General features: G+C 38.5%; 1 protein-coding gene across 1 annotated transcript; it reads right to left on the bottom strand.

Annotated features, from left to right (window-relative positions):
- Window positions 1-1,471: 1,471 nt before the first annotated feature.
- GORASP2 (golgi reassembly stacking protein 2, 55kDa) lies at window positions 1,472-9,144 on the bottom strand. Its single transcript, XM_009583467.1, has 9 exons — window positions 9,069-9,144; window positions 8,075-8,278; window positions 7,576-7,662; window positions 6,972-7,102; window positions 6,222-6,354; window positions 5,972-6,095; window positions 5,520-5,606; window positions 3,322-3,417; window positions 1,472-2,522 (listed from the first exon to the last, which is right to left on the bottom strand). The coding sequence occupies exons 2-9, from the start codon at window positions 8,216-8,218 to the stop codon at window positions 2,203-2,205; spliced, it is 1,122 nt and encodes a 373-aa protein (XP_009581762.1). The 5' UTR covers window positions 8,219-8,278; window positions 9,069-9,144; the 3' UTR covers window positions 1,472-2,202.
- Between the last annotated feature and the right edge of the window lie 2,916 nt (window positions 9,145-12,060).

Below are 12,060 nucleotides of genomic sequence, written 5' to 3'. Positions count from 1 at the left end.
AGAGTGCAATAGTACGACTTCAAGGTCCTTGCTTCTATTTTAAGTGGTAAGTTTCTGACTTCTCAATGTTTATGACGTTTTAGCTGGGAGATTACAGCTTAAAATCTGCATCACTGAATCATCTCCAAATTTCAAGTCATGTTATCTCTAGCAGAATTGCTGATGGTTACACTCAAACACTGCCTTACTTCCACTACTCTCATACCTGCCTGCTATTTATAAAGTCGGCAACAAGGGATCTTAGAATAGCTAACAGAAGTGCATGACTTCAGACCACGCATCTTATTTTGTCAGCTACTAGAGACAACTGCACAACACCTACAAAAGTTTGTAGCTTGCTGTTGGAAAGCACAGAAACAGATGTTACTCCAAAGGACACTGTGCCATTCTGTAAGAACAAAAAAAACTACCCAAGGATTCTAGTTCAAGGCATCTGATTACAATCAGCAATTGCTCTAAATTTGGTATGTGACAAAACTTCTATTTCTACTGTTCTTGGGTTAGATAAGGAAAATAATAACGATGAGGACACCAGCCGCGGAAATGTGTAAGGAAGTTACTTTCTCTGTATACAGCAAAGAAAAGAGGGAACATCCTTCTCATGCCAAGGTTTAATTCTGAGGTATGTGACACTGGATTTATAAAGGTAAATCAAAAATACATTCTGAGAAACAGTGAGCCCCCTACTTAAGGCAGAGGATTTCACACTCCAAGCAGCTGAGAAAAGAAACTGCTCACAGTATTAAAAAAAAAAGTATTTGGGGTCTGTATTTGACACAAGCTTTTGACACAACAGGTGATGAGGAAATGTGCAGTAGTGGAGCAGAGGAAAGACAAATAATTAAGTGATAAAGATGGGACAGGACAACAGGTATTAGAGAATGTCTCAAAGAATTAGTTCAAGTGGAAGCCTTATGATCAGCAGTTAGATGCAGCTACTATTCCAAACAGTGACCAGGCACACTACATTGCCAGAAGCGATTATGTAGCTGTTAAGACAGACTTTAGCTCCAGCCTGCTGATGATACGGCTGAAGTTTGCATATGCTTGTAGCAAACACGTATAAATGAAATCCCAGTAGTATAGAAGGACTGGAGTAGTACAGAAGAGTTTTCCACATCAACTGTACCTGATACCAGGAGCAAAGACTATCACTTGGAGTACAGCACACACAGCAGTTTATACAAGTGTATAATCTACAGTTAATCTACAATTTTCATCCTGAACATCACTTTAAAAAGCCAAGTATGAATCATATGCAGACAGATTTCATGACTCATTGCTGCAACGGATCTAACCACTAGTGCTGATCCTGCCTGCCATTAAGAAGTCTGGCGTTCCCTCTTGGATCCATTCCTCTGGAGGGGAGCCCTTTAATGGATCTGTACTAGAGAGAGCTGAGCTAAACACAGTTAAATGAGAATTTAAGCATTAAAGAAATAAATATGCTATTTTGTCACACAAAGGATAAAATTCCAGGAATTTATTGCTGTATGTATGCTTAATCCGTTAATTTGTCTTACAGTAGTCATGAAGTGCCAAATTGTGTGCTACATTTAACATTTCCTGTATTCCCTTCCAAATGCCATTTTACAGTGGGTGTATGAAACAACGCAGCAGCAGTCACAAAACATGGCTTGAGCACCTCTCAAGAGCTTAAAAATAAAGATTTGTGTACAAGCTGAATAACGAGATGTCAGTTAACAAGTCACTCAGCAACTTTAATAGAAATACCTTCAGGTGGAAATTTTGCAGTGTTAAAATTTACAACTCAGACTAAACATTCTCATCCCCACTGTAGTAACAAGATACTTGCAAAGAACAAGAACTATGGTACGTAAATGTCACACGCAAGAACCGCTTCATTTCTATCAGAAGCAAAAATTGCTAATTATAAGCAAGGACAGGCCTAGCAGGCTAAGGCTGTCAGCCTATATTAAAAACATATACCTCCAGGTTTGGCAGTGGAATTCTATTTACCACCTTGACTTTTTTTTTTTTTGGTTACATACAAGTATTCTTCCTCCCCTCCCACCATACACACTTTATAAACCCCCTTTTATTTTTATTATACCTCCATATTATTTACAAGACTCCTAAAGATTAAGTACAAACTAGTATGAAATTAATGATAGCTCGCTCTTCAAATATGTATCCCATGGCTAAATAAATACCAAGCCAATCCAACAGAGTGATCTGGAGTTACGATTCAGAAGCTTGTGTATCTGTGACTCCAGATGTTTTCTCATTAACTGTAGAGGATTCACTTGATCTGTCAACCATAGTTGCCTTAGAGGCTGGGGTAGCGCTATCCAAGGTGAGCATAGAGGTCTGTTCTACATTTACAGTAGTGCCAGGGTCGACGGAAAAGCTTCCAGCTTGAGTAATGGAGGGAAGCAAATCTGTAGGCACTGTAGATGCCTCTGTGACCAAAGGAAGCAGAGGAACACATTTGGGTGGCATTGATAGAGGTGTTATTCCCATTAAATTCAGAGGCGGCAAGGAGGGAAGGGATGGCAAACCTAAGAGAAATGAAAAAAGGGGAAAAAAAAGGCAGTGAGCTGCTGCATACCACAGGCAGATCTGGAGAGATTCTCTGTTTGCTTAAAATTTTTACCTTCTCTAATATCCTATTTACTCCTGGAGAGGAGGAAGCTTTTTGAACTTAGTATGAGCATGATATACGTGCAGCACTGACTCAGCAGGCTAGTTTCAAGCCTGATACTTTTCAGATTTTGGAACTTAAGAATCAGAATAAACTCAAGTGTGCTTCTACCTCCCAGAGGACTAGGTATTTAATGCATTAATACTGATGATCAGAATTTTTTGGCATTCACTGAAACTGCCAGAGACAAGAAGTTAACAAAAACCTTATTCAATGTAAGCTTCCAATTTCTTTTTCCTTGCTCCATGTGCACCTTCAGCAGTTTTGTTTTATTCAAAGCCATAAATCTAGTATTAGTTCATACTTTTGGCATTCAATCAGGGTGCTTCGATCTCCTCATCTAGCAGACAAGGAAACACTTCATATTTTCTTCTACCCATAAAGCGATATACTTTCATTCTTGGCACAATCTCTTTTGAGATCACAAATCAGGTAATATAAGATGAAACAACTAAATACAGACACAGGTTTAGAATTAGTTTATCTAAAGACATATTCCTTGTCTACCTAATCGGGGCACTACTGTCAACTCCCATCTCAGGCAAATACTCAATTTATCCTCTTCAGGACTCCACCAGATGGCTCTAAATGAGAGTGTCAAGGATTGTCAAGGAGAGACCCACTATTACAGTGTTTCAGTTTGCAGACGCACATACCGGGCTGTATGATTTCTGGAACGATGTGTGGTGCAGGTAAATTAAGTTTGGACAGATCAGTCAGGTTGGGAAGTCCTGCTGGTAATGGCATCAGACCTAAGAGAAGAGTGGAAAAGTTACTTAAAATTGTTTTTTTCTAACAGTTTCTGAGATCTTATTGATCATTTAAAGTTATTTTATATTGCTTTACATCTTGATTATAATTTTTACATATAAGAATGTAAATTCACCTGAGTTTCAGCTTTTAAGTTGCACAGTGAAAACAGATACCTATTGCAGGAAGTCTAGACTAGCAAATACATAATCCCAACCTTTCAGATTTTTCTGAGGAAAGCAGAATCTTATTTCAAGGAATTAGTAGGTTTGCATTCCAAGTTCAGCTTTTAACAAAGGTAGTTATTTCACTGCAGCACTGTACCTGAAGCCCTCTATTCCTAATTTGAATGGCTGAAGAGAATAGGATGAAATACATCATATTTCTGATCTCTAATATTGATTACTCTATTATTAGTCTTTTCTACTTAGTTCATAACTAGAGTTAAACACAAAAATATACAGAAAAGGCAAGACAAAGTAACTTTCGAAGTCAGGAAGGACTGAAAATAGAAGAGAAACACATGATGAACACAACACACACCCTTCCATCATTGTGTTTGCTATGGAACATCTTTCCGCTTTAGAATTTCCTGTCTTAGAAGGGCTGCATTTCTGGGACAAGGGCTCTATTCCTACTTTGTGTTTAGCTCAGGGAAGGCTAATTCTGAAATAAACTGTGATACTACAGTAGTAAGAGGGAGAGGAGAAAAGTATTAAAGCAAGGCCACTGCACACAGATTTTGATTAAAAACCAGTCATCTTTACCTACCTGTGAATTCATTAGCCACAAAGGCTGACGTAATCTGACTCAAAGAGCTTTCAGCTCAGCTACAAGCAACTTTGGTTTGAACTTTTTTTAAAATCTGAAAGAAGCTGAACTTCACACAAATTTTAAACCTCCTGTATATTTAATACTTACAATTCCACTAGTATGGCCATGCAAATTGCAAGAAGTATTCTATTAGCTTTCAAAAAAGCAACGATTCAGAGAAAAAGGTGAAAGGAAAATTTGTATTTGCAGATTTTGTGGAAGAGGTGGATAGGGGGCTGGGGAAGAAGAGGACTTTAACAGAAGGTGAACTTCTTAGTAGTTTGCTATTTTCTCTAAGCAGTACAAGATTAAAGTTCTCTGCCCTTTTTTGCATGCACTTAGCTCTACTACACATTTTTTTCTATGTTAGAGAGCATACCTCCAAACATTACTTAAAACTTTTGGACACATCTTTATCCACTTGTCTCATAGCACACAAAACACAAAACATAACTCCTTCAGTGTTTTGGAATGCATGATTGAGTCCTGTACCAGTGCACCAATTACATGACAAAATCCTATACGATCCTCATCTTACCCACTCTGAATAATTCTGGAATACTAGTGCTTGAAATGTTCATTATTATCAGGAAATAATGCGCACCACTTTGTAGACAGACTCTTACTTTTATCATACCAGTTTAAATTACTAAATAATTCAGAAACAGTAACTGCAACATACAGTTCTGTATTGTGAGCCCTCTCTTTATTCTAGGAAGAATGATCAAGCTGAGTATTAAAATGGAGTTTCCTAAAAATGGAGGTTTTATGGGTGAAAGGAATGCAGAAATAGGCAAGACGTCCCTTCTCAGATCTTTTTTCTGCCATGACGTCCACTGCCATGAGTGCAAAGGACAAACCGGAAACTGTGATGTTATTTGCAAAAGTATTTTGCAACATACAATTTATGAACTATGGAAATTTAACAACATATCAACTCAAAAAATGTTGCAAATAGCAAAGCTAATACCTTCCAGAGAAATCCTGAATGCTGCATCTAAGGGGGGGGGGGGCAGGGGGCCCTAAGAGGTAAATGATTATAAACTTTGTTGCCAACTCAGTCCTCTGTGCTACAGACATGCTGTGCACATACTCTTAAAAAAAAAAAAAAAAAAATTTCTTAACATTGTAGAAGTTGTATGGTTGTATAGAGATCTTTAACATGAAATGTGTAAGTTCTATGAAGTTATATGCTCCCGCCCCCCAGAAAGCAGTGGAAAAGACAGCTGTCTTCCCTTGCTCCTTTAAGATTTTTGTTTTGGAAATGTTTTAAGAAGTTTTACCTACTCACCCGGTAATGTAGTTGCTGGGTTAACTGGTGGCACAGAGGTAAGGGACTGACTGACTTGTGGTGGTAATAACGGAACTGTTGGAACACCTGGTGGAGCATACAGGAAAACAACATTAATTTTAAGCGTACAACACTTTAGATCCCTTCCTCAAGGAGTACAAATAAATAATTGCTTACAGGAGAATTACTATTTGCCTTAACCATAAAATGTTGATGAAGAAAAATAGCATTCTAAATAAAACGCATTGTATTTCTGATAGAAGTTGTTTGCAATTATTTTGTAAGCACATAGGGCACAATTACAGTACTCTAGCCTTTGTTGTTGAGCAAAGTTTGGGGAAGAGAAAATTTTATTCTCTCTTCTGCCTTCTATTAAATTGATAGAAACATCTGTGAATGCAAAAAAGTCAGAAAACCCATGCATTTCAGAAGTCAGTTACTTCCATACTAACCTGTACTGAGAACGTTACTGACAGTAGTTGAGGGTGAACTAATAGAAAGTCCTGAAAGACTCTGTTCAAGGCCTGCTGACCCAGGGGGTAATGTGGCTGAGGGATTAACTGATGACAGCTGAACCTTATTGAAAGGAAAAAAGAAAGTTACACCATTAGGGTTTGTTTCCACAAGAACCAATAGAAGCAGAAAAGCAATATAACATCATAATCCACTTTTTACGAAGCCAAAAAAGTGACTACAGCTTACCTCTGTGAAGCCATCTTTGAGGGGACTGAGAGATGCACTAGGCAACTGTCCCGGGAGAGAAATTTTCTTTCCCTCTTCAAATGGGCGCGTAGGTATCCTATGCAAATATCCATAACCAATGCCACATCCTAGGCTTTTAAAATATGAACGTTTAAAAGTCAGTGAAGTGACTTCACAGCTACAGACTCCATAGCAAGCAATGCATGAATGATTCAAGACACCAACCAGTTTCAAGATAAATTCTGTACAACCTTCCCCTCCCCGCCAAATGTTGCCTCACTTTCTATGGAGAAATAATCAATACAAAACAACCGAAAGCAAATTCTGTAGCTTTTAGCAATAAACATTTAGCACAAAATAAATTTCATTGTTATTTAAACCAAGCAGCTACATCAGGTATACAGCTTGGAATTCAACTCACAATTGTTATTTGCAGTCCTCTGTTCTGGCTACTTCTTGTTCTGCTGCAATACTTTAAGAATATACTACAGCCTAATGACTATTTGAAGCCTAATGCAGAAAGCAACCGTTGCACTTTGCGCATTTTTGCACTAGCTAATTTACTGTATAAATATACACCCCCATTAGTAACTAAACCTGAATGTCAAGTAAATATATAAATTATAGCAGAAATGCCTTGGATATAACAACACACTCTTCCTGTCTTTGTAGAGAACTTCAGCAAGCAGCTTTTAGGCTAGTGCTATAAGAAAAGTCGTCCCGTCCTCCTGTAACACACTGTCTCCTTACCTGCCTTCTCCACCCCAGGCAGAATTTGGAGTAATCACCACTTCCCGACAATTATCTGTGTCTGTGTTGTACACATGAAGTTTTAATGGCTTTGCTTCATGTGTTTCAATAAGGGAAAAGAGATCTTCAGACTGCAAAAGGATAAAAATGAGTAAGGGCTTTCTCGTCCTTATCATTTGACATTAGAATGATCACCTTCCTAGCCCTAACTTTCTGTCACAGAACCTGGTAACTGCTACGTATTGCAGTTGTTGCAGTGCTGCTGTTTTATCACAAGGCCAACTTTAAAATGTGCTTTGCTAGCGCAACTCAGAAGACATGTGGCACAACCCAGATTTCAAATCTGCTATTTGAAATATTAATATTGGAGTACAAAAAAAAGTTTCTATCTGACTTCATGAAGATATTTAAGAGCAGTTTTTATTTCCAGAATTGCATGTAAGGACAAAGAAGAGGCACCATGCCAGAGCTCCTTCCCCTTTGCATTAACTTACTTCCATTAGCACTGAACAGAGACAGAACCGGGGATGTTTCAGACTGCCCTGGTTTTAGTTTAACCAAAAAAAAAAAACCAACCCCCAAAATCTTATTTTTATATACATACCTCATTCATGACGGTATCTGCTCCAATGATATAGTCACTATAAGGTCTAAGTCCAGCTAATGCAGCAGGAGAATTGGGTTCCACTTCCTAGTTTTAAGATGGAAAGTTACAAAACACTACGTAACTGTCAGGGTGTAGCAGAACAGTTAGATGTGCACTTCACGCAAGTTTTGAGTCAGACAGACAAACTGGTCAAGTTTCCAACACAATTAGTAGACTAGTCACTGAACTAGTGAAACAGTGGCTAGATGACAGTCTCTTTTGATACTTCTATGAGGAGCTCTGAGTATTGTACAAAACCACTGGTTTAAATACAAGATTTGATAGTATACTCACAGACATACAGTTCTAGTTCAAAAGTCTTTCCAAACCCAAAATGAATTAAGAGGAAACAGACCAATTTGATCTCATGGCTTGTGTACCCCCTTGCAAGTTACTTTTCAGCAAAAAGTTTAACAGTAAGCAAAAGTAAGAAAAATACTTGGAAGTCCATACGTACCAAAACATGCCATACATTTTCATTGGCCCCATCAAAGCTGCAGAAACGAATGCTCACGCCGAGCAGGCCCTGTCCACCCCACATGTTACTGGGGGTCACTGACGTTTCTCTCAGTTCCAGTGTTTTGCTACTGTATACTAGCATTTTTACAGGTTTTTCAACATTTGCTTTCAACAGGTCCTTCAGAGTGTCATTGTCTTTATTCTGTGAATGTTCAAACAAGAGTTTGGTTTAGTGTTTAACACGGCAAGCATCCAGTTCTATAGCACCACTTTTGTATTTCAAAGGTCCTATAAACACTGTGCATTATCAGGATATGTATCTACAGCTATTTTATAACAAGCGTCCAGTCCCCTCACAATTTTAGAATACAACTCTGGCAAAAACTTGGGATTTCACAGTAACAGGTCATGCTTTCCAATCATGAAAGCATTTTAATTAAACCTGTGATATGATGCGCCTTGCAGCTTTTCAGAGGCTTTCTTGAATCCAGCTGTACTGGTGGAAGAGCTTACCCACAGCTGTTCTTTTCCACTGCTATGATGGTTTGTTTTCTCCCTACAGCTCTGCTTGAAAACTTTCTCCCATGATTCCTGCCCAGCTAACAGCTTTGACAACAGCTCTTTCAATCAAACTGTTTTGACCGAAATGAGTTTGCAAGTTCTCACACAAGCAGTTTTACCGACGGAACTGGGGGGCACTAACACAAGCAACTAGTGCTGGATCACTAGGTAGTACTATCCTCTGCTGGCGCAGATGTCTGCAGAGAGCATGTCTGTCTGTCTGCATCCTTATTCTCCAGCTAAATTTTTGATAGAATTATAACTACAGGGTGAAGGAAATTGATTTGTGATGCAGTTAGGCTTTCTCATTTTAAACTAAGGAGAAATATTTTATATACATTTAAATAAAACAAATGCATTGGTTTACCTATAAAAATAAGATTCTCAACACATTGTTTATATTCAGAGTTATAAAACAGCAACACACTTACCAATCTTGAACCGTTAATGGACACGATAAAATCAAAGAATGGCTCCAATCCAGCTCTATGCCCCGGCGAGTTTTCTTGTACCTAACAAAGTTAAACAAGAATTTAGCAAAAGTGTACCAATGCTGATTCATGGATTAGAATTATATTTCTACTTGTGCAAATTATAGTTCTAGAAGCTAACTGATGTCTATTTGTATGATTTTTAAATGTTCAAATATAATCTTTTGGACAAAAAAAATCCCTCCCTTTAAAAAAAAAAAAAAAGAAAAGGAAAAAAAGAGAGAAACATTTACAAAGAATCAGTAATTTATAAATTAGCGAGGAATGACACAACAGTAGCCACTCCCTGGGACAAGCACTGCTTAACAGCTGCAGCAGATAAATTGTAGATATTTATTTCAGTAAAGGAGATTATGGTCAAAGGACAAGCTTAATGAATTCTGAAAAAGTTGGTTAAAAAGCAGTATCTTTTCACAGAAGTACCGATGTTGGACCTTGCTTTTTATCTTACACTTACTAGAGGAAAAGGAGAGTCACATCTGTGTAAGCACGGGTTGTTATCTCATGATTAAACATCACCTGTTGACATTTTGAGACATCTGTACAACCAATGATTCATTAACGTACCAACAAGCTGCAAGAAAAGGCACACGTGCAATTTTGCAGCCATGGCAGAGCAAGTAATTCAATCACTCTACAAGGACAAGGCCTAAGCATTGGATACACATTGCTCCCAGAAGCTTAAAGTATGCTTTTAATTCCAAATGGAGTAACTGAGAGACATTTTGCCAGTGTTGTTTTTTCACTATTGCATGCCTTGCTGACGGACAAAAGTAACTCCAATATGGCTATCAGATTTCTCCTACAGCCATTGTAGCAAAGCATATCTTTATTTGTAAGCTGATTCATTTTACCCGCTGGCTTTTTCTTTTATGTGCTACACTCATCTTCCAAAAAGATCTAAAAAGCGCTACCCTTTACAGTGTGGTTTCTTACATTACGTGCTATTACATCTGACAGAACTGGTACAAATCTGCTAGTTTGTTCAATACCGGTCTGATTCTGCAGGAATTGAGTTTCCTTAATATTACTCATCTAGAACAAAATATTCTGATATGGCCTTCCTGCCAAAGAAAGGTTAAACGAACAGTTTTATGAAAGCAGAATTAAAGAACTCTGGTTTCCTATGGACATGCTCCATAATTGCATTCTCAGGCTTGAAGTTTCTCTTGTAATTAAGTCATTCAAAACATCCTCTCCTCTGATGTGGGTTTTCTAGTAGCAAATGTAAGATAAGCTTGTCTCGTTTGTTGCTCTTCCCTCAAGTTTAGGGAGGTGTCGTGACAATACTTTAATAGCCTCTCTCTCTCATTCCACCACCTATTGCACATGACAAATAAGAACGTACATTCTGTGTTTTTAATGAGCCTGACATGAAGACTTTATACCACAATGAAATCAGCAGATGGTTTCAGATGTTATTGGGAAAACAAGAATTTTAAAGACAGAACATGTCTTTCTAAACCTCATCATTAAAAATCAGTAAATCCAGCAAACTGATACATTTATTCAGATAACACGTCAGATTGTTAGAACTGGACATATGTCACGGCCTTGAAATTATGAAAAGCCAGACTTCATTCATCCAGCAGGACAGCTGCAAAAGCAGTCCTGACATGGTCCATTCTTTATTCAGAGATTTTCTTCCATTTCCAAATGAACTTCTTAAAAAAACCCAAACAACAAAACCCCTACACCCTGACACAATATCCCTCTCCCACGACCTCCGATAGATTACATCCTGAACACTGTGAACCAACAGTGACCAGGATTCAGTAAGGTAATCTTTTAAAATGAGAAGGAGTATCTACAATAAATGAGAATTACATATGTTCAGCATCCATCAATGTCAAGCTTGCTGACACCTGGGACGTACAGATTTGGTATTCTAAGTAAATTTTTTATAGTCTGCCCCACACTGATGAAGGGATTGCGAGAGTTTCCAAGTTCCGGACGATTAGTTTGCAAAAAGTATCTTCAGATGTTGAACACCTTCCCCCAAATCCATCCCAATCGTGAACATCTCTGCACGGTTTGTTTCTAAGTGGGCACGTAAAAGCTACCAGGAAGCTGTATCTAAAAGAAATAGAGCTCTTATAGTTGCATCAATCATACGTGCACCTCAGAAGCATGTAGCTGCATCCCGTCTGTCAGCACATTTCCTCATGCTGCCATGAACAGGTTCAGTCACAAAAAGTTTCCTATTTCCCTAGCTTGTTTGGGCCCGACGACACTGACGGAAAAGCATTTTTATGCCTGGCAGTCCCAGAAATGCAAACCAGAAGTTCCGAGTTCATTCCACATGAAAAGTCTCCTCCTTAAAGAAGCGACATACTTAGCCCTGCACAACAACCACACCGACCCCATACAGTTTTATGTCGCACCACCTTATTTTCAGCCAGCTACCTGCACAATTCATCACCATCACGCAGTGCCCAGTGCACAGCTCAGCTCTCTGCTCAAAGCTCTGTGGCAGTGGTTCTCTTCCAGGAACTACAGCAACAAAGGATAGCCAGGGACCTTAGGAAATACAAGGGCACAAAAACCTTCTTATTAATGATGGAAATAAAGATTTCATGTATACGTACATAAACTCTAGGCCTCCTGAGCAATCTGGCTTTGTGCAGCTTTGCTGTATGCGCCAAGTAGGTAATCAGTAACTTGCCTTTGTAATCGAATAAGGACTGAGAAATAATCAAGTAATATCATTTACAACAGATGCCACTGCAGGCAAGATACCATCCATGGCAGCTTGGGAAGCCTAATTCTTGCAAAGCCGGCTGTTATTTCAGATATATAAGTTACAGACACCTGTGGGTAAATGCCTTGACTTTCTAAGAGTAGAGAAAAACAGTGGAACAGACTATCTGTGGAACTGCCACTGCCAGAGCTTTTTAAGAGCAAGCAAAGAAAACCTCTATCAAGAATGCTG

Source organism: Fulmarus glacialis, unplaced genomic scaffold (genome assembly GCF_000690835.1).
Source record: "Fulmarus glacialis isolate BGI_N327 unplaced genomic scaffold, ASM69083v1 scaffold41158, whole genome shotgun sequence".
Taxonomy (NCBI): Eukaryota; Metazoa; Chordata; class Aves; order Procellariiformes; family Procellariidae; genus Fulmarus; species Fulmarus glacialis.
This window is presented reverse-complemented; position numbering and strand designations above follow the sequence as displayed.

Excerpts from the sequence above, each read along its gene's own strand:
- GORASP2 (XM_009583467.1), bottom strand. The coding sequence starts at position 8,218 with ATGCTAGTATACAGTAGCAAAACACTGGAACTGAGAGAAACGTCAGTG. Across the intron at positions 7,103-7,575 it reads CAGATACCGTCATGAATGAG|TCTGAAGATCTCTTTTCCCT; the intron begins GTATGTATATAA and ends ATCCTTTTGCAG. Across the intron at positions 5,607-5,971 it reads CAGTAACGTTCTCAGTACAG|GTGTTCCAACAGTTCCGTTA; the intron begins GTTAGTATGGAA and ends ATGCTCCACCAG.